Raw genomic sequence first — 23,268 nt, 5'->3', positions numbered from 1 at the left:
CACTATGACTTTCTTTGATCTTGATACCATGCCTTTACTTATAAGATGAGCCACAAGGAAGGATTCCTCACTACTGTAGCTACCTGGTAGTCAAAGTTTAGGTTACTATCTATCTGTTTTCATGGGTTTGTCATCATTGGGTCTACTTTTAGTGGTGTGCTATCAATATTATAATTTGCAGGGAATATCTGATTTGACAAAGGGTATGATTACAATTTATTTTAGGATTTAGTCTCAGATCATGGTTTTGGCACCAGTCATTTGTCATTTTTCAGTTTTAGGCCTGTATGTAGAGTGTCAACATTGTTTGGGGAGTCAATGATTGCTCCCAGCTTACAGTCATTGGTGAACTTGGTGAGTCAGACCCCTTCACTTCAGAGAAGTATATATCAAACAGGAGGAGTCCTAACACTGAACTCTGTGGGACACTGTTAGTAACAGGTTTCTTATCCGAAGTAGATTTGCCTATCTGGACAACATGTGTCCTGTCAATGAGCCAGATGGCTATCCATCTGATGATGTAGGGGTTTATGCCTAACTCAGTAAGTTTATCTATGATCCCTGAGTGGAAAACTGGGATGAAAGCTTTGGCCAGGTCTAGATAAGTGTTGTGTATCATTTTACCCTCATCCGTAGCCCTGGTAACATTGTCAAGGAAGTTCACCACAGTGGGCATGCAAGACCTCCCTTTGACAAAGCCAACTTGGGTCTGTTCAAGTGTTTGGAGATTTTTTATGTCATTATTAATCAGGTTAATGAAATTTCTCTCTATGGCCTTGCAGATAAGACTGGTCAAGCATATGGGTCTGAAGTTTCCTAGGTCGGTTGCTGGGCTTCCCTTATGCATTCCTCTGGGACAAAGCTCATCCAATGGCTGTTGTTAAAGAAGGTTTCTAGTGACCCTGATAGATTCTGTTTTAAGCTATTTAAGAAGTATCCTGGAATGTTGTCAGGATCCATGTAGGCTGTGTTTTTGGCTTTAGCGAGTGCAGTAAGGACATGTTCCATCGTAATGACTGGTAGGGGGATGGTTGCAGGTATTTCTTTGGGTGGGTGGGAGGTAATGGGGAGAGAAGTTTGAAATGCACTTGTCAGCCAGCAGGTTTGCTATAGTTTCAGGCTGGATATAACTGTTGCTGTTCGTGATTAATTTTGCATATTGCTGAGCATGAGCATTTCCCCTGAGGGTGCAAACATAATTAAAAAAGCCTTGGGGTTATCTTTCATGTGGGAGGCTATTTTTGTCTCATAGTTTGCTTTGGCAGATTTGACCAATTCTCTATTTTGTTTGTTTAGACTGGTAGAGTCTTTTTGCCCTGCTTTGTCTGTTCCTTTGTGGCTTTGGAGAAGATTTTTTCCTTTGGTTGAATAGCCTATTTATACTAGGGGTCCACCAGGGTGATTTATTTTTGCCAGTAATAATAAGTTTGACTCAGACAGGTACTGCCTTCTCTATGGAGCTATGAATGTTGTTATACAGTGCTTTTGAGTACAGCTCAGAGTAGGCCTCAGTGTCATCTGGTTTCAGAGGGGCTTGGAAGTTTAGTAAGTGTCACTTAGTTTGAGGTAATTGGCCCTAGCAAACTTCTTAACAGGTTTGGAGTTAGATGGGCATTCTAGGTTAGTTTTAATACCAAAAGAGATTATTTTGTGGTCAGATCTTGCCAGGGAGGAGTTAATGCATGGAAAGGAGAAGCATCCCACCATGTTCGTGAGTGATAGGTCTAGGATATCTGTATCTCTAGTTGGGGACCTAACTAGAACCCGCGGTAGTGGTGCTGCGGTAGCATTGTCGCCTCACAGCATGACGTTGTCCCATTCAATTTTCAGCTAGAGCATCTTCTGTGTGGAGGCATGCATGAATGGGTGTGCCTTTGTTGAAGGTTGTGTATCAAGGCTGGTAACTCGGCACGTAAAAATCCACTACCAAACATTAGCGGACTGGAGTTCCGCTGTGGTGACCCCTAACCGGGATAAGCCAAAAGACACAACAACAACAAGTTGAGGACCTAACTAGTTGCTCCAGGGTGTTTGCTTTGACAAAGTCCAAAATCCTCATAGCTTCTGAATTACGGGTCTTAGCAGTCTCCCAGTTTATAAAGGTGTGGTTGAAGTTACCTATAAGTATGGTGTTAGGCTGAATGTTAAGAGATTACAGTAGGTTTAGGTAGGAGGTGTGGTTTTCAAGAATCATGTTAGGGGATCTGTAGCTAGCAATGATATGCTAGGGGGTCACACCTATGATTAATGGTGCATGTTTTTTGTCCAGTCTTGCAGTGTACTTATCCTTTATGAATACTGAGACATTCCCTCCCTTTGTTTTACCCTGAGCTGAGGGGGATCGAAGTGTATGAAAAGCATTGTAGCCTATGGTAGCAGTGCTTTCCATGGTTCTGAGCCATGCTTCCATGACTGCATATATGTCTTTGTCCTCAAGGTGAAGAATGCTTCCAGGGAGTGGATTTTTTTATTTAAACTCCTAGCACTGAGCAGAAGTACCTTCATTATGTTGGACGGTTTAACAACTTTGCACAGCTTAAAAAAGACACTATGGGGATAGATAAAGTTTTTGCCAGTATCCAGAAGCCAAGTGCTGACAAGTACAAACCATGTCTGGCAAAGCACCATGGTTTGTCGATCATGTCTCCCCAGGCTGACAAATACTGGATCGCCTTATTGTGACACCAGAAACTAAACCAATTTTTGAAGTCAATAATTTTTTGCTGGTACTGTGGCATTATCATTGGTGAAGGGAGGATGCTACTTAAGGCTAGATTCATATCCGACTGGGGCGCATATTCAAAGAGCTCCATCATGTCTTGCTTCATATAGTCCAGTTGGGTATGTCTTAGGTTGTTTATGTCCAAATGGGCTATGACCATGTCATACTGGTACTTGTGGTTTAAAGACCCAAGTGCACGGGTGATCTGGCAGATCCTGGTTCCAGACAGACAGCTCATTGTGATCTTCTCCTTGTTTAGCCTGGTAAGGGGGACATCAGTATGTCTTATAAAGAAATCTCCAGAAACTAGAATGTGTGGTTGTGTGGTGTTTTGCCTTATGGGCTTGGAAGTAAGGCTACTATGATTTTCAGACTTATGATTTGTGTGAGGTGCTATGTTTTTAGAGTGTGCACAGGGCCACTGAGAGATGCTTTTAGGAGGTCTTGGAGGTTTGGGTAGATTATAAATCAGTACCTCTGCATTTGTGGATCTATGTGTGGATCTACTTGAGTAGACCAAAATTCCACATTACTGAAACTCACTTTATTGAGATGAAATCAGCAAAAGTTGAATTTACCAAATGCTCACATCACTGGAAACTTTAACAAGGTATAGAGGCACTTGGCCAACATTAAAGCTAAAAGCACACCACAGTATGTCAAACCCACCCAGATGGGGGGCTGTGCCCCCATTCCCCCAACTATATATATATACCAACTTTAGGACTGCATTACAGTGGGGAAAAGGACAAATTTCCTCATGTTGGCCAAGTGCCTCTACACCCTGTTAAGTTTCCTGGGATATGAACATTCGGTAAATTCAGGTTTCACTGATTTCGTCTTGATAAAGTAACTTTCAGTAATGTGGAATTTCGGTCTACTCAGGCAGACCCCTGTGTGTTTGTTCCTTAGTGTTGGCGGTGAGTGTGTTATGTGTAATGCTGACAAATCAGTTTGCATTTTTTGTGTGTGTATATAAGAGCTTTCCCACCAAAGGCATTGTGTTATCTACATCTCTCACACACTGTGTTTGTTCTAAAATGAAATGGTTGTCAGTGAACACAAGACAGTTACTACACTGCCTCAGGATGCCCATATCCACCAAGCCAGAAACAGAGATGATAGGGGTGCATCTATTCGTTTTATCAGATTCATAGTAGATGGGAAGGAGTAGAGGAGAGTCACTTAAAGGTCTAAGTGAGAGTGTTTAGTAGTATACTATTAGATGACCTACCGTGGTTATGCCCTCTGTGCAAACTGACAGCTGTTTGAGCAGCTATGAACAGTGGGAGAGTATGGAGAGTTTCTACACATAATTTTAAACTGGAGAAGTTTGCTTATATACAAGGCATGGATAAACATGTTTGTGCATTGTGCAAACATAAGGTTTTTATGCCACCAGCAAGAAAAACGTTTACACAATTAAGCCTTCAGGCCAATCAGATAAACACACAATAACCCTTCCACCAGCAGTTCCCAACCTGGATGGGTTGAATCAGCCCTCTGCACTCATAAAAGTGCAGAATAAAACCCTCTTAATGTAAAATAAACTGGTTTTGACCTCAAGTGCAGTAACAAATACTTTACCTCAAAAGGCACAACTCCTGCAGTATCAGGAATCATTGAAAATCAGTTCACAAACCCTGAGAAATGTTCCCAAGCAACACTAGTGTTAATTAAATGAGTTAAATTCTTTTTTGTTAACTTCTTTGATAATATTAGTGTATGGCAGTTTCTGTGTTGATAAAATATGGACATCAGAATAAAACCTGTAAAGTTAAACTGCTTTGCCCCATATAAAGGTACACACGATTTGTTACGCATTAGCTCACTGTAGTCATGTTTTATCAGTCATTATTAATCTGTAGTTTAAGTGCAATGACCCAATGCAACATATGATTTTTTATAAGTTGAGTATTGTGAGTTTACACAGACAACTGCATGCTCTCCTTGTAGAACAGATGCACTATATCTATATCAGAAACACATACAGCATTTTCTTTAGGGCCAGGAATATGACTATACCTGTATTTGGGATGTACAGGAAGGACTAAAGGTGCAAAGCTGATGGTGGGCAGGCAGTTTGTAATTAAGATGGTAAAAATGGCAGCCTTGAACAGCTTAATGTTAAAGAAAGGGAAGAGAAAACTGACATGTTGGCCATGTGGTTGGAGAGACTAGTAAGAAACATTTGGTAAGAAGTTATAGTGTGCAGACTTCAAGCTACAGTAAAGTACAATACTGACACAAACTCAAAAGAGGAATTAATAAACCATAATGATGGGAAACCATAATCTTCTAGCAGTTAACTGGAAAGTGTCTACATCTATAGTTAGGATGGAGAAGAAATGGCAGAATCTTTAATGGAAGTTGGTGTTGAGACATCTTGTCAACTAGGAAAATAAATGTTATTGATCTGATTCTAATTAACTAAATCTAACTATTTTTTTTTTGTTGGTGGTGGGATGGAGCTCTAATAGTGGTTATGGTGAGTGAAGCACTTATCAGTGATAACCAAGTCTTTGCGTGGTTTACCATTTGTGAAGTGTTACTGGGCTGTGCCACAAAAACAGATACCAGATTGCAGGAAAGTAACAGTCAGTTAGTTGTGACTTAGCATGGGGTATTACACCACACAGGGATCTAACAAAAAACCCTGGTTGTGACTTAGCATGGGGTATTATACCACCCAGAGATCTAACAAAACAACCCTATGTGGGATTTAGGATAGGGTGTTATACCACACAGAGATCTAACAAAACAACCCTGCTTGTGACTTAGCATGGGATATTATACCACACAAAGATCTAACAAAACAACTCTGGTTGTGACTTAGCATGGGGTATTATACCACACAGAGATCTAACAAAACAACCCTGGCTGTGACTTAGGATGGGATATTATACCACAGGGATCTAACAAAACAACCCAGCTGCCTCAATCCCCTCCTTAGGCTGTGTGCTAATTCCAGACTCATTCCCAGTAATAAGAGAAGCAGCCTGATGACAACACAGTCATTAAAAATTGGAAAATTGGCATTGCTACAAGTGACCACAGTAAAGAACAGCAACATGTGATTTTTTGCTGCAACCCCCCCCCCCCACCACACACACACACTCACAAATAAAAATAGCAATGACCCTTGCAGTGGCCTTACATCAAAAACACCATTAAATATAGTAAGCTAAAGCCTTGGGAGACCTGCCTGGATGCATTAAGATTCCATAGTTGACGCACCTTGAAATCATTCCTATAAAAGGGGAAAATAAATAAAACCTGCACAATGTATGAATCCTGCTGATTGTCTAAATGATCACACCCACAAGGACTTTGGTTATGGCAGATATGGTGTTTTAGTAAGCATTAGAAACAGGAAGCTGATTAATGAAAGAAAGAATATTACTCGAAATATAGTAAAACTACATTATGACTATAATAAGGAAATAAAATGCTTCATAGAGTAAAAGAATAATAATCCTCACTACAAAAATAGTATTTTTGCTCCACCTTGTATTAGACAGCATACACTACTAAGACAGCCCTAGACCAGAAGTGCAACTGTATGTGTCAGAGTACACATTCCAAAACTAAAACATCTGAAGTAGCCAGCTTGCCTCCAGGGGGAGGTGGGATGAAATGACATCCAGTGACCTTTCACTATTTCCTAATGGAGTTGGGGAATTAGGATCGTTATAGGTAGTTGTCTTGCCAAGCAGCACTATTATGTTGGAACTGGGATAGAACATCTCTGTGGAAGCATGCACACATTCACAGGGCCGGCACTGCAAGGACCACCTTGGTGATGTGTATGTCACTTGTGTAGAGAAGACATTGGTAGGCCTTAACTAAAATCCATTGGTTGAAGCATAATGCATGGTGCCACACTGGGACCATTCTGTCATCTCCCTGGCTTGGAGTCAATTACATCTGCTCTTAAATGCAGGTGTCTCCATTTGTGAGGATGAAGCTTCACCCTTGAACCATAGAAGACAAAGGTGTCCTCGTCAGAATGGCTGATATTCTGAATACCACAAGAGATGTAAAAACTACGAGGAAAAAATGTAAAATTTTCAGAGAAAATCAAAGAAATACAAACAAAAGTGATGAAAGTGACTGGCCTCAACAAGCTACTACATTTAAAGCATAAAGGATTGTATGCAAAGCTATAACTATTTTAAGACTAGTAACAAACTGTGTCCCACTTACATGAAGTTCTATTACAGCACAAAATAATGCAAAAGTTCAAAAGTCCTCACATAAAATATAAAATGAAAAATAGATTCATGGATAAGGGTTAGTCATCAATCTGCAGACCATGACAAACTTTGCTAAAAAGACCCATTCAAAAGTTGCCTCCACTCTCACGAAGGGTACTATAGACCAAGGGATATTTTAAGGTTGCCAATCCAATTATCTAGATGCACATTGAAGGTGGTAAGGGACTGCTCTTTTTGACATGTAGTGGAAGTTTGTTCAAGGGGTAAAGGATACACTGGGACATGGATCTATCACAGTGACATGTTCTATTTATCTGTTGATGTAGGTTTAGTTCCTTTAACAGATATTTGTGGTATCATTTGCTCAGTGGAGGAACAGGAGGTCAAAGAGGGTTGAATCTTTTATGGCTTTAAAGGATAGATACATACCTCCATGGAGGATTTTATGAAACGCTGAGTATAGAGAAAAGGTCTGCGCCAATAACTAAGATTTTTAAGACCACAAATCTTTTTATAGGTCTATAGATGAATACTAGACTAACTGCACTGAAGTGACATTTTAAGCTTAGCTATTAACTCAAAGTCAGAATCAAACCTTGTATCTTGTATCTATGAGGTGAAGACATTAACCATTATCCCAAATTCACTTTCTAAAAACACAGCTGTTCAACCCTGAAGGGATTTCCCGCACTTCCTTAGCAAGGTGAGTCATAGAAGGAGGTCTCTCAATTTGAATGTCACGCTTAGACAAATATTTCTGAAAGGTGATTTATATTCAGTAATGAGTCTGATGAAATAGTAGTAAATGGGAAGTAAGACTTCTCTGGAACTGGTAGAGATAACCTTGGAAATTAGTTCAGCTAGATAGAAGGCTTTCTGAACTATTGAGGAGACATGATGGTCAAACAATAAGGAATTATCAAAAAAAAACTTCCTAGGTCCCTTATAACAGTGTCTGGCTAGAGGGGTATATCACCTATATGGTATACAACAATGGTTTGTTTACTAAAATGAACTATGCTACATTTTTTCACATTTAATTTGAGACGATTCTCCTTACACCATTTGTTAATGTGTTCTAATCCATGTTGGAGCAATTGTGAATTAGTGGAAGATCAATTAACAGCACCCAATTTACAGTTGTCAGCAAACTTAGATAAACATAGGCCAGTAGTGTTGGCCTGAAAGTCTGAGAGATAGATACCAAATAGGAGAGGCCCAACACAGAGCCCTGTGACACACCATTGGTAACTTTCTTGTTTTTAGAAGTCACATCTGTGATTCTAACCTTTATATATTTCTGTCAGATAATTAATTCAAATTTTGACCAAACAACATAAGGATATATATTCAGATTTACAAATCTGTCAATAATACCTACAAAGGGAATGGTATCAAAGGCCTTGGCCAGGGGCAGATATGCTGTATGTGCTGCATAACTGCAGTCACTGCTTGTGTTACTTTTTTCAAAGACATTAAAAGGTTAAAGAGGCAGGCCCTTCACTTGACAAAGATAAACTAATCAGGTCCTGGATTAAGAGATATTCCATGTAGAAATTAATGAAGTCTGAGGTAATACTCTTGGTAGATTTATATATGAGGCTAGTGAGCATAATACGCCTAGAGTTATCAGTGTCTGTGGTTGGGCCACTCTTGAATAATGGCATTACAATGGCTGTTTTCCAGACTGCAGGAATGTAAACATTGGGGTGGCTAAAATTAAACAGATTAAGTAGGGGTTCTGAAAAGACGTAGTTGGTGCTGATCATCAGGCAGCCTGGTATATTATCAGAACTCACTGTTATTATCCTTTCAGAGGCCTGAGAGAACTTGTTCCATAGTAACTAAAGGGGGTGGCTGGGGTTGTGCAACCTGTGGAATAGCTGTAACTGTAGGTGGAGTAAAAATTCACACTAAATTTGACAGGATATTAGCTATTTCCTTTGGGTTAGAGTTTGCAGTATTATTATGGACTAGCTCTGAACATTGTTGAATACTAGTTCTTAGATTCCTGACATACTTAAAGAAAGATTTATAGTTGTGTTTGGGTTTGGAGGTAATTTTAAGTTTATACTCAGCTTTGAACTTCCTAATGTTTCCCTTAAACTCTTTACTAGTTTGCTTAAAAGTGCTCTTAAGATGGATAGAACAAGACCTCTTATATGCATTAACCAATTTATTTCTCTTGTTCTATATTTTATTTTCATTGGAATTCCACCACAGGTGTTTGTTGTTTAAATGTATCATTATGTTTTGATGCAGGTAGAGTGTGTCCTATCAGTACAACAATTTAAGTGGGAGTAGAAGTTTGTGGCATCAGCAGTAGCTTAAGGAAAGAGATCCATTGTAGGAGGATTACAGCAGACTTTGTTTAAGCCATCAAGTTACAGTAGAATTTATTTAGGTCATCAAGTAACAAAAGAAGGCTTGCATCTGAGAAGCTATGAAACACAGATGTATTTACAAAGGAAGTATCACTAGTTTTAAAGGAAATGTTTACTAATACTTGGTCAAATTTAACAAAGGAAGATGGAGCTGTGCAAGAAGTGCCCATATTTGTGGGGAGTAGATCAAGGATAGGGGAACACCTAGTAGGATGCTTAATTACTTCTAAAAGAGGGTTAGCACTGATAATGTCAAGGAAGTGTTGGGCATGTCAGCCAGCTTAATGACTGATAATTGAAATCTCCCAGTAGAAAGGTGTTGGGTTTAATGGGAATTTGAGCTAATTTGTTAAGATAGTTATCATGCTCGAAAGGAGACATAGTGGGTGTTCTGCAGCTAGCTGTGAAATGCTAATTATTCTTCTTTATGGTGATTTGAATATATCTGAGTTCAAATGCAGTGTCCTCAGGAATCAGTGTGGATATCCTTGACAAATACTGATACTCCCCTCCAGTTGTCCGTAGATCTGAAGACACGATAGGCACTATATCTGTAAATAAAGGGAGCGCGTTCACTGCTCTGAAATCATGTCTCTCTAACTACACATATATAAGTTTTTTAAAGTGCAGAAGATCTCTAAATTCAAGCATTCTTGGTTAAAACTCCTGGCATTGCTTAGAGCCACATTAATGTTTTCTGCATTAGCATATACTAGGTTAAAATGTCCATCAGATGAACTCTACCTAAAAAAAAGCACTGTGAGTGCAGCAAAGACTTTAGCCAGAATGTGAAAGCCAAGCTAAGAGATGTGCAGACCATCCCTGGCAAAGGAGAAAGCTTGTCAGACAGCTCATCTTAAGCTGGCATGTACTGTTTCTCCCTAGAATAACATCAGCTACATAGACAATTATTAAAGGTAATTATCTTTTCTTTAAATCTCAGCATTATTCTGGGTTGTAGCAAATTATCTCTCAAGGCCATATGCTTCAGACACACAGATAGCAAGCTTAATCATATCTGACTGCATGTCCCTTTGGGTACAGTGCCTAAGGTCATTCACACCCATATGGGCTATTATCAGGCCATAATCATATTTGTCTGGATGGATGGATCTAAAATCCTTGATCCAGAAAGACAGCTACTTTCACCCTATTTGTATCCAGCCTGATGAGGGTGGTGTCCTTATGATTGACAATAGAGTCACCAGTTACTAAAAGATTACCATGGTGAGATGTATTCTCAGTGGGCCATAAGGTTTTGAAGTATCCACCCTTGTGGCTCTTAGAGACATCTATACTGTTTGTTGGTGTGAAGGGTGAAGGTGAGTGTGTTGCTGTACAAACTACTATCTGAGGTTTCTTAGTCTTTTTCCTTGGATGCTCAGGCAGTGCTCTCTTAACAAGCTCAGCAGAAGTTGGTTTAGTGGAAGTGATCTGTGCTCTGTGTATGTGTGTGGTAAGGTTAGAAAGTTGCCTCCAAGTTAAGTAACTACTTACATCTCTCACATATTGCATAATTATGAAGTAGCATTAAAAAATGTTTTGGTACACATGAGGCAGTTACTACCCTACCTCAAAATACCTTGGTCTATCAGGCTGGCTACCAAAATGGAGAAATCTGAAAAATAAGCATCTCAATAAAAAAAAAAAAAAACAAGCTTATTATAGTTGTTATTCATAAACTGCATATTTGTGACAACCTGTTGAGAACCAACTCATTGAGTGACAGTCTTGGCAAATTTCTTTCCTTCCCAACCTCTGCATATAAACTTTTTCACCTTTTTTAAGTACGGCCTGGGTGTTCATCCCACAACTAATCCCACAACTAATATAAACATTCTCTATGGTCACACCATTTGGTGGTAGGAGGAGCCATCTCTATGTATGTGTCTCTTGATTAGTTAACTCCTAATCAGTTTCCCCACATCCTAAAATACCTATGAAAATAAGCCGAAGAAGTGATAAAGGAATTCTTATTGTGCAGTCATGGACAAAATACAACCAATGGTCACTGTGAAACAATAGTACAGTAGTAATATGCCAGGTTTGAGTGTAGGTTACATGAGGTTTGCTCACCCTTGTGTAACATGGTCACTGTGAAACAATGGTACAGTAGTAATATGCCAGGTTTGAGTGTAGGTTACATGAGGTTTGCTCACCCTTGTGTAACGTGGTCACTATGAAACAATGGTACAATAGTAATATCCCAGGTTTGAGTGTAGGTTACATGAGTTTTGCTCACCCTTGTGTAACATGGTCACTGTGAAACAATGGTATAGTAGTAATATGCCAGGTTTGAGTGTAGGTTACATGAGGTTTGCTCACCCTTGTGTAACTTGGTCACTATGAAACAATGGTACAATAGTAATATCCCAGGTTTGAGTGTAGGTTACATGAGTTTTGCTCACCCTTGTGTAACATGGTCACTGTGAAACAATGGTACAGTAGTAATATGCCAGGTTTGAGTGGAGGTTACATGAGGTTTGCTCACTCTTGTGTAGCTTGGTCACTATGATTTCATTCTCACACCTCACCATGCATTTTTAAATCCAGAATAATTTATACTCCGACATGGTATTCTGAATAGTAAATAATGCAGAAGATGTACACAGGCTGAGGGCATTAGATGAGTTGTGAGCTTGTGTAAAGGGTTGGGTACTGAAGGAAGAAAGTCATATTTCTAGAATATAAGATTTGCAAAGGGAAGGAAGCCAGCCTATATAAAGAGAGAGAGGCAAAATTGGTCATCACTGAAGAGGAAGATGAGAAAATGCATATGCTGATGCTGAAATTTATTAGATATATTTCTTCTATGGTAACCAAATTACCAGAGTTCGACAAATTTGAGCACTTTGTTCCTGAAATGTAGTTTTTCTTCTTGATTCAGCAAAGGCATTTTTTTTTGGAAACAGGATTGATTAAGCACCTGGGATGGGTGGGAAGATAAAAGGATTTTTCCTCCCCTGCAAAAAAAATACCAGTTACAGATAAATGTCAATTCAAATCTCCCTGATTGCAATTTTGTGCATCTGATGTGAAATGTTCAGTAATTTTATGTGAAATTAGTCATAGAAAATGGCTTGCCTAGAAGACTAAGGCTATGTTAATCATTTTTAGGTGCCTTTGAAAATATACAAGGAATCAATAGGAGGTAATGCACTGAGAAAGGAAGTTCAAAAATGCTGCAAATCAGGTAAAATTAATGAATTCTACACCTCTGTATTTGTTCAGGAATCATAAAGTAAAGTATTAGCAAGGAAAGTTAGGATGGGAACATATATGGAACAAATGGAGAGAGAGGATAAAGAAGAAAAAGGAAAGAAGAAGAGATGGGACAGACAGGTAATTATACACCTGTTAGTCTCATGTCCGTTCTTTGGAAGTTAATGGAAAAGATTCTGCATGACTGGTGGAACTCCTGAATTCTGATTGGCCAGCTGTAGACACAATAAGTTTGTATGTCATAGCAACTGGATTCGGTACTATGGCAGGGTGATTACTGTGTTCAACAAGAAGAAATTCTAAGAAAGTAATGTCTCTGAATGACAGTAAAGCTTTGTGACTGCACCTCATAGAAAGTTGTAAGAAAATTGTGGGGTATGGAGGAAGGTTCCAAGTAGCACACTGCGGATTTCAGTAGTGGCACCAGTTCTGTTAAGAATATTTCTATTGAATATCACCACTGTGTTTATTAACCAAGATCAGCATATATGTTGATATAAAAAGTGCTATGGAAATCACAAATATGGAGGTCAGAATCCATAGAGACATGCAGCAGCTAATGTAACTAATGTATGTTTTGGCGGAGCAGTGCAAAGGAAAATACAGTGTTGGTACAGTGACATTAATCAAGACAGATGATGAACATTATTTTGGAACAGTAATAAGTCAATGTCTGAAAGGTTTGAAGAATCTGGATAATGGAAAAATCTTAGAAGGTGAATATTCCTTCATTAGAAGAAAGATGAGAGGGAGGATATAATACATTGAGAGCACATGGGAAGAGTGCCATGAGTAAGGCTACAGGGAAACAGAAATAGAGATGCAGCTTAAAAAAGAAATTTTTTTGAAAAACCTCTGCATCATTTAGAAGTAGGTAAACCTTTAGAAAATCCTACCTAAGGCAGGTGTATAGAGTAAATTATTATATGGGTGCAACGTTTTTTGCTCTAGAGGAAGAAAAATGTCACAAGATTAGGGGAGGTCTGCATAGTTGTAATATTCAGACCATCTTGTTAGGCCAGTGGTCTTCCACTGGTATTTTCATATGTGTATAAAGACGTTTATGTCAGCCTTTGTCTAGCATTAGCTGTACCCATGCCATGGCCTACTACCCAAATATCAACCTTTGTTGTTTAAAACAAGTTCATGCATTGTTTACATGCTTGAAGTTTTCTTTTAAAATTTCTTTGATTAAATCTCAAAATATTCTCTGGCCTTTGTATAATTTAATAAATATTTATATCTTTTAGTTTTTGTAAGAAGAATTCTAAAAAATGTTACATGCATTTGAATGACCAGATGATGTATTTTAGTAAATGGTGGGTAACCTCAAGCATGTGTCTCACTGCATCATGTCTGGTAATATTTGCAATGTCAATACATTGGTTGTATGCTGTACAATGTGATGCATGTGTGAAAGTATGCAGCTGTTTTTGAATACAAAGTAAATGGTATGAAAGAGATGACACTGTTTGGGAGGAGCTATATGCAAATGCAGTGTGAGAATAAGCTGAAAGTACAACATCACTGATGTCTTATTGTGTGGAGATAAAGGCATAACAAGGCAGAACTTCAACAGCTGACATTTCCTTCCTTTGGTGACCATGATGCCTTCGTAGTTAGAATAGTTGGTTTTGGATGGCTGTATTAGAAGCTTCTTCCTGTGCAGAAAATAATGAATAACTTTTGTGCTACATCAATGTCTAATGCACTGTTTGCATGTATGCCTGCATCCTTTACAGATACTTTGGACATGTGTAGCATGTATGCAGGGGAATAGTGTTTGTAAAGAACTAGAATAATTTGCTTGATGAAAATGGATTGAGGTATTGTTTTTTTTTTCTATACAGTCATATTACATATTTAAAAGAGCATACAAGCCTGCCAGGTCATCAGCTGGAGTAAACTCTTTTAAGATGGCATAAGGATCTTACAAAATAAAAAAAAAAATGGTATCAGATATCTGGATGTATATTGTAAAAATTTTCACAGAACTGGTTTATGCAATGAGATAAACATACAACTTTTAAAAGAAATTCTGTATTTAGCATAAGGTCAAATGCTATGATATCTTGTACAAGTCAAAACAATAATTCCAGCTTCATATTGAAATGCCTGGACTCAATGCCAAGTACCAAAATTACGGGGAAAAATGAGATGAAAAAATACAGAAGGGTGAATATTAAAAATGAATCTTTTCTTTAAACTTGCTTTTTGCAGGGGGTCAAGCCTGTCTGCACCTCCAATATGGGGGCTAGCTCTCCACAGCCCAAAACATATACATACCAACACCCAGATCACCATACCTCAGAGGAAATATTCCAAGAAATGGCAATTTCAGACTTAGTATATGCAAGTCTATATTGTTGGTTATTCAGTCTCCACATTCTAGGACCTGGCATTGCGAGTCCTGACATCTCAAACTGTTACTCATAATCAGAATTCTACATTACAGAAATGTATGAAAGAGAAGCGGATGCTGACTAGAGTTATACTGCAGGGAGCAGTACAATAACATCTTCCATTTTCCAGAACCCTTAATTTTTAATAGTGTGTATTGCAAGCAGCCCAATCTATTGTAAGAGAGCACATAAGCCACTCTGTAAACTAGTGCTATAAAAAGGGCTTACCCTGAAGAAGCTTGGAAGTTTTGTTGGTGTTTGAGTAGCTTAAAGGAAAACAGGTATGCTGGAAGCAAGCTAAAACATATAAAATCCAAATGAGAGCTACCAGGGCATGAGTAAGCTCACTATAAAGGGAGGTAAATGTGAAATTTGTTTTCATGCTGGTCGCTGTATGGTAAAAGTGTTACTATCTTCTAAAAAGTGAATTGCAGATGCTCTCTGGGGGTGAAGCTGTCTCACTATCAGTCTTCAGCAGGTAGTTTATATGGGGACAATTAGAAGTCTGAAAGCCTGAGTTAATGACTGAAATTCGATTCTGGAAAGATTACTCGACTGCAGGGAAATGGCTTAATGCTTGGAAGACAGCTAAAGAGACCATGTAAGTACTGCAAATGAATGTTTTCAAGCTAAAGCACACAATAAATAAATAAATAAATAAATAAATAAATAAATAAACAAATGGCTGTAACTTTAGACTGGCAGGTAACACTTTTGAGTAGTGTGCGCTATTTGCTTCATTTCTTTAGTTATTACACTAACAGAAAGCAGTTTTGAGTTTGCATTGATAGCAATCTGAATTAAACCAATTTGGAGGTTTGTTTTTGAAATGCTGAACTGAACTGAAAACTAAGTGGTTTTGTCTGCTTGAGATGTTATGAGAACTTGATTAAATTGTGTGCTGTTTGGTTGCAAAACAAATTAGACTGTTCTATGTGTGATCATTGGAGGATATTAACATCAGCTTTGCCACACTATCCAGTTGCAATTTTAAAGGGTAGACAAAAGGGGCTCCATATTCCATGATTTATTTACTCAAGGAGAGGCACAAATGAATAATAAACTGATCTGTGTTTTACTGGGAAACTTAAATCATTTCAATATCTGAATTGCTACTGTAGAGACATGTTGTAATGTTACAGCTGAAAACAGGTGGGTTATTTGTATTTCAAGCTACTACGTGTTGTAAAATAAGAAAACAGAGGTATAATGGAAAAAGCAATGAAAAGCTAAGATATAGACATGGGTAAGGATTTCTCATACTTTGCCAAATTTGCTGTATATGTTATTTAAACTGATACTTTGCAGTCCAACTAAAACTGAAGACCAAAAGAAAAAGATACTGAACTAATCAGTTTTCAAATAATGTATGTCATTACAGTGGGATCTGGTATGCAGTTACAAGTCCCTGAAGCAATTCGCACAGTCGATATTCATGGGTGGAATATTAACTGGAGGGATCATATTTGGAGGTCTCGCTGACAGGTAAGTAACATAAATGATATATTCATAACAGGCATTATAAATCGCATAGCTTTTCTATGGGACCTTCATGAAAAAAAAATTCCGGTGTTTACCTTAGGAGAAGATTTGAACGTGCATTTATAAAGCCCAGTAGTTCTGTTAAATTTGTAAAAATAAGTTTAGTAGTGGTTACAGGTATTTAAACACATGCCTTTGATTAAGTATTTGAGTTACAATACTGGCATCTAAATCATACCAGCTTCTTACAGGTGAATGAATTACTCATATAAAAGCATTTTGTGCTTATGCCCTAGTAATGGTGCACTGTAAAACCAGGAGTGATGGAAATGGGTAACCCCCAGGTTCTGAAAGTGAAAGACTGCAAGCTTGAAAAAGGCCCAACCATCCATTGTAGGAAGCCAGTTTTTTATCACAGCCATGCTGCATTGATTAACTAACCTTCTTGAGTCTGTTTTGATTAACTAACATTCCTGACTCTGTTTTACCTTTCATGCAGTCTGTCAGTGATATGTTTATGAAGAGTTAATTTGCTAACAATGTATGACTTACACAAATGTTGAGTTCACTGCTTACTGTGCACAAGAAATATATTTCATTACTGGAAATTATGGCCAATACTCAGAGCTCTGTCATTTTAAGTTACTTAGCCAATTGTCATAAAACTTCATTTTTGTTCAGTCAGTGAACTTTTTAACAATTTTTTTTAGCTTTATCATATCTGGGTACTCCAGCTAATAAAACGTTTTAATATTTTATTGAATTATATTTCAAGCATTGTAAATAATGCCCCCACCTTTTTTCTCTGCCTATCTGTTCTCAAGCAAGAGAAGCATGATGGGAGGATTTCAGAGTTTTTAATATAAGGTTTTAGCCAAGTCTCAGTTGCTGCTACCATATCTGGCTTATAGTGTTCAATCCAGGCATGGAGAGCTGAAATTTTGTTTCTGATGCTTTGGTGGTTGTTGGTAGTGATGTTAAGGGTTTTGTGACAGTTCTTGTGATAAAGAGGGGAGTGAGTGGGTTCAGGATTGGGGTGAATGTTACCGCATAGTATTAGATTGTGGTAAGTATGTATGGGATTAGTGGGTTGCAATTTATTTTTAGTGTTGTATTCATGTATGGAGGTTAATTTTAGTTTAGTTTTTACACGTAAGGTTAGAATTTTTAGTTTTTTAAGGAGGTGGGTACTTGTTACAAATAGAGATACAAATAGAGAGGGTACTATGTCAGAGAAGTGAGTGAATATGGGCAGAAAAATGACAGTTACGTGAGTGGGCTTGTAATATTCATGTATGGTTTCAGGAGAAATAAGTGGTTGTAAAAAGAGGAAGAACAGAGAGAGAGTAAGTAGTGCTAAGTTGGTGATGAATGACGTATGGTGAAGGAGGGGTATGTGGGGCAGTAAATATGAGGATTTATTGTAAGATAAACTGGAATGTGAAGACAATGTGGTGAAGTATGTGGGGGTGGGAGTGAGATGGTCAGTTATAGAATTTGTGAAATGGGGAGTGTAGTAAAGAATGGATTAGTAGAACATTATGATTGGGTGAGCAGTAGAGGTAGGTGGAGCTTGGGTTAGGATAAATGAAATTGATGTGGGTGGTGTGTGGGGATGGAGGTAGGGTAGGGGAGTGGAGTGAGCCTGACCATACAGTAAACATTCAGAACAAATCACCCAGTTCAGAAGAAAAAAGATACTAACTGATTTAAAAGCTGGAAACTTGTATGTAATTTATCTCTAAGAAGCTTTAATCATGAAAACACAAAAAGCATTGTTCACCCCCAAACCATATATGTGAGTATAATATTTGTGTTCAGTGAAAACTGAATTGCTACATTACTTACTCAATACACCATAATGAGGACATCTGAGTGTTAGCAGAAGTCAAACTCTCATCTCCTTTCTAAGCCTGGACCACAAAAGAGTATAGTATTGGAACATTCCCCCACCACATGTGCACGCACTCACACACACACACACACACACACACACACACACACACACACACTCACACATTTTCATAGCACCTAAGAGAAATGTCCATCTGGTCCATGAATTAGATGTAAAGCCTTAAAAGTCTTCAGTTGCTTTAGAATCACTTGCCCTTTTTCTCAACTATGTCGAAAGTTTGTTAGTTTTTTTTTTTTTTTTTGTGGCTTATGATATCCTCTATATTTGTAAGGAGTCCATGTTTATCAGGGCACACCTTTATCTTCAGTACTTGTCCATTATATAGAAAGATTATTCTTTTTGCTCATTTAGTGAGGCTTGAACAAGCTGTCATGAACACTAAATTTAACACTTACCTCTACTCAGATTTCCTTTCTCCTCTCTCAGATGGAATTCTGGGACTTCATTTCCAATGGATCAGAATGGCTTAATCTAAAAGATGAGTATGTTTTCTAAGGATATTTAATTCGATAAATGCATAGCTCAATACTTCCAAAATTCCAAGCCCTATAGTGATTAACACAGCTGAGGGATATAACAAACTGACCTGATAGTTAAGAGTAGTAAAAGTAGGGTGCTGATCAGCAAAGGATAACAAGAGCTTTGATTACTGCTAGCGAGTCCAAATCCAGCCTAAACCATGCAGTTCTGCAGAATGCTGAACCAAATACTCCTGTGATAGACTAATATACTCTGGAGGTATTAGCTTTTTTGTAAATAAATATAAATTACACAAAAACATTTGACTATTTGCCTACATGACATGTTACAGTAATGAAGAATCTGACACTTGCTGTCTTTCATTGATATAAAATCTTATTAAACATTTGCAATTGCTTTACTTTTTTAGGTTGCAACTAGCTGGTATTTTCTAATATAATTTCTATAGATATCTGTACTAGTATAACAACTGTGTCTGACTACATGCATGAATAGCTAATGCTGCATTAAAAAGTTGGTCTGCTGTTACTGAAATAACATTTCTTGAAGTAGATCAGCTATGGAATAGGGAATGTCTGGCAAAATAAATAAATAATAAAATCAAATAAAATAACAAGGATTCATATATGCCAAATATAAAGTTCCAATAAAATGCACTTTCTTCAAGTCTCAGAAGAAAAATGCCACCTATCCTTTTGGGTTATGGTTTAACAGCAGTGAAAAACATGCTTAAAGAAAACACAGCTTGTAGCCATCCATGGATTCCCCCTGGGAGTCAAGAGCTCTGTCATAATCCATCACTGTTTATCATTCACACTCTTGCACAGATTTTCTACTGATTGTTTCATATTGTTTTATGTATTCTCATTGATATTTTATCCTGCAGTCTAGTCAGGAAATCATCATGCTCTACAGTGAACATAAATAGTATGGTAGGTTCCTATAATGTTATATTTGGTAATAGTGAAATGTACTATTATATGGTCAAGTTCTACTTCTGAATTGGTTTTCTTGATTCTGGCTTTTAGGTGTACTTTTACAAATATTAAGACTCCACTACTTATCCAGTCAGATCTAAAACAGTCAAGGGGGTACACCATGCTATTTGTGATACCCATTTTAGATATCAAACCATGTTTCGGTCATGGTATTAATATCATCATTTTGCAGGCAGAGAAAAGTGTGTAATTCATTCATTTTGTTATTGTGGTTTGTAGTATTTAGCAAAGTCATCTTCACCTCTGATTTTTCATAACCTGATTGAAATTCCAGACTTCATACTACAAGCTTCAAAGCTTTGAGAAATTAATATGGATTATTTTAAAATAACACTGAACTACAACATTTATTCATACAAATTAAAAGCAGTTTTGGAGGGGGGTCTGCACCTCCCAAACCTCTGCTACCTAGATGTACCCGCAGGCTTGCTATACCATACAGAAGGAGTTTTCTAAGAAGAGCAACTTTGTATTTAGTATACATTTCTCACTAATCTCATTTAATTTTTCAGAGATCTAAGGAGAGCATTTATGGCCCTCTATCATACAATAGGCACCCCTGATTATTTTTGGAATTCAAAAAGAGGTACAGGACAGGACAGTGGTAATGGAGTATTTGTTTTTAGTTGTTATACTTCTCAGGGGGAGAGATGAAACCCATGTTTAATTGCACATTTCACTTTCAGATGCCAGCACCAAATCCTCTGACTATGACACCATAGCCACTTATGGCATGCCAGATGTTCTTTCTTGATATTCAGGCCCACTATAAGATAACAGGTGGAGTTCATTAAGCAGATATCTGTTGCTCATATTTTATAGGATTTCCTATACTCCCATAATATCCTTTTGCATATCCAAGAGGGAATATTTTCTAAAACTACTGACATCACCATGAACAATGATCATGTCATAATTAGCATTAATGTATTTTAACCTAGGTGAGATGTCACTAACTTTGACTCAGGCAGGCATGATGCTGTCATAAACACCTTGCTATGTCCAATGGTATATGTAGATAATCAAGTGTATTGTTCCTATTCAGCCACTGTAGCTAGATAGCACTTGCATATAAGTACTGAACACATGCAAGGACAGTGCCATTTTGTAGTCAGTCAGAGTGAATACAGTCATGAATGGAAATGCACATGCGAGTGTGTTTGAAGTAACGAGTGAATCAGTTGGCATAAATACAAGTTCTAACTACAGTTCCTGACATGTTTATTATGTACAATAAATATCTAAATATCTAGAACCCATACACCTCTTCACTGTCTCTTTTGAATGCATGAGACAAGTGACAGTACATATGTCTATGTCTTTCACAAAAGAATCACCGATTATTAAAGTATCTTAAGGGTTTCCAAATGGCAATGCTTGCCCTTTATTTTTCAGTTAGGCTTTAACACCAGTTTTTTGTTGTTATTGACTATCTTTGCTACTTCATTATGCTGACCATGTATGTGTAATTTTGTGTTATAACTAATAGGTCTACATGACGTGTTGCATGCATGTGGTTCTGATTTTCTTGAGCTGATGACTTCTTCATGTATAAGTGAGGCCTTTGTGACTCTATTTTTCAGTGCCTCCACATAAGTAGCAATAGCTGCATGTACAGGCTCGCAAGGTGCAGCTGCTAATGAGAATTTTTCGTTTCTTTTCTATTCTGTTTACATCTACTTTGTGGAACAATTTTAGGTACTAGTACTAATTTGAGATTTTAAAAATAAGCTTAAATAAGAGTTAATGCTGTGGGTACAGGAGTGTGCATCACTGGGTATGAAGATAATGAGTGGGAGACTAAAGGGGAGGACCTTTACAACACAGTCTTGTATTATCTAGGGTAAAGCACACTCTAATAGCGATGAGGATGCCACCCAGAGGTGGATTAGGATAAACTGAAGAATGTCGCTGTAGCCTTTACTGAAACAAGCTGGTTACTGTGAAGGAATGTGCTGTTCATGAAATACAGTTGGGCTCACCCAAGTTCAGTGTGTGTGTGTGTGTGTGTGTGTGTGTGTGTGTGTGTGTGTGTGTGTGTGTGTGTGTGTGTGTGTGTGTGTGTGTGTGTGTGTGTGTGTATGTATGTGGTGGGGTGAAATGTAAAGCAGGACTGTCACGCTACTGGGAAGACATTACTCCTTCCTCACTGGCAGGCAGACAAAGAGGCAAAGACAGTGTACAACCCCCCTCCATGAGTATCCGGATGATGGTTTCATCTAGTCAGAGGGTTGATGGCTGACACATAGGAAGGAAAAAAAAATATGACATAGAGAAAAAAATCTTACATTGTTTTTTGTTATCAGAAATGAAAAAATAAATCTTTTCCAACTCTTATCACAAGTGACAAGCAGCTAATTTCCCTTATGCCTTGCAGAAATAAGTATAGAATTTGTTTTCTGCCTTAACACAGAACCCCAGATTCACTAATCATCTGTGCAGGACTACTCTAGTCCTGCATGGAATCGCCAGTTTAAGAGGAGGACAGCAGAGCGCCATGCATATTAAGGAAGGTGCGCTGCCTGAACACCTAATGCTACATGGAGCATGGACAAGTGCACAGGGCATGGCTGAGAGCAGAGCTCTCAGAATAAACACGCCCCTGCAAAGAAGAACAGAAGAATGTGTACATAAAAGAGCGAGACCACACATAAGTGTCAGCAAATCTCCACCAACAGCCCCCATGTGTTCAACAGCAACAGTACCTTGAAAAAAAACATGAAGAAACCCTTGTAGTAATGTTTTTAAAACTCTGAGTACAGCTAACCATAGGTGCACGGGTCTGCCCATCGCGTAGCTACGGGTGAAGCAGCATGAAAGGCTGAAGAGGATAACAAGGAAGGTACAGAAAATGAAGCAGCACAGCAATAGCGTAATGGTCAGAGCATCTGTCTAAGGAGGAGGCATTCCTGGCTCGAGTCCCACTGCACCACATACCATTTTCCAAGTGTAATCTGTATACGAACAATTATGTCCATTTTATTGCTGTAGAACCTACCAAATAACAATTAAATGCGAACTGGAGTACTGCATGAAATGCACATGTGAACACTCAGTACCAGAATGAATAAGTCAGCAATAAGCAGGCGTAAGCACAGATAAGTAGAAGTAAGCAAATGTAAGCAATAGTAAGCGTGTGCAAGTGTGTATGTGCGGGGTGAAGCAATGCCGACACAGATCAAGCAAAGGAGATGCTAACTGCGTGTAACTGTGACCGGAAGTCAGCAGTGCTAACCTCTGCACAAACCCGCTCTCAACCTCTTGAAAGTGCCTTAAGCACATCATATCAAATGGCTGGTGTCACAAGTGGGTCTGTGTACATTAATAGAGTCAGTTGTAGGTATCGCAAAGCATACGTGGCACACAAGGTTGGCCGGTATGCATACAAAACACAGTACCCAGCAATACCAGTCAATATTACTGGATATGTAGCGAAAGAATTAGAG

The 23,268-nt window shown here is 38.2% G+C and overlaps 1 protein-coding gene across 1 annotated transcript in view; it reads left to right on the top strand.

The window, feature by feature from the left end:
- The window catches only part of LOC122805306 (solute carrier family 22 member 6-A-like), a 982,968-nt gene that overhangs the window by 329,664 nt on the left and 630,036 nt on the right, over positions 1 to 23,268 (top strand). The window contains exon 2 of the mRNA XM_044075394.1: positions 16,329 to 16,432. Within this exon, the coding sequence (XP_043931329.1) occupies positions 16,329 to 16,432 (104 nt within the window). The remainder of the gene's footprint in view (positions 1 to 16,328; positions 16,433 to 23,268) is intronic.

Source organism: Protopterus annectens, chromosome 6.part1 (assembly GCF_019279795.1).
Source record: "Protopterus annectens isolate FY-2018-M chromosome 6.part1, PAN1.0, whole genome shotgun sequence".
NCBI classification, from domain to species: Eukaryota; Metazoa; Chordata; order Ceratodontiformes; family Protopteridae; genus Protopterus; species Protopterus annectens.
This window is presented reverse-complemented; position numbering and strand designations above follow the sequence as displayed.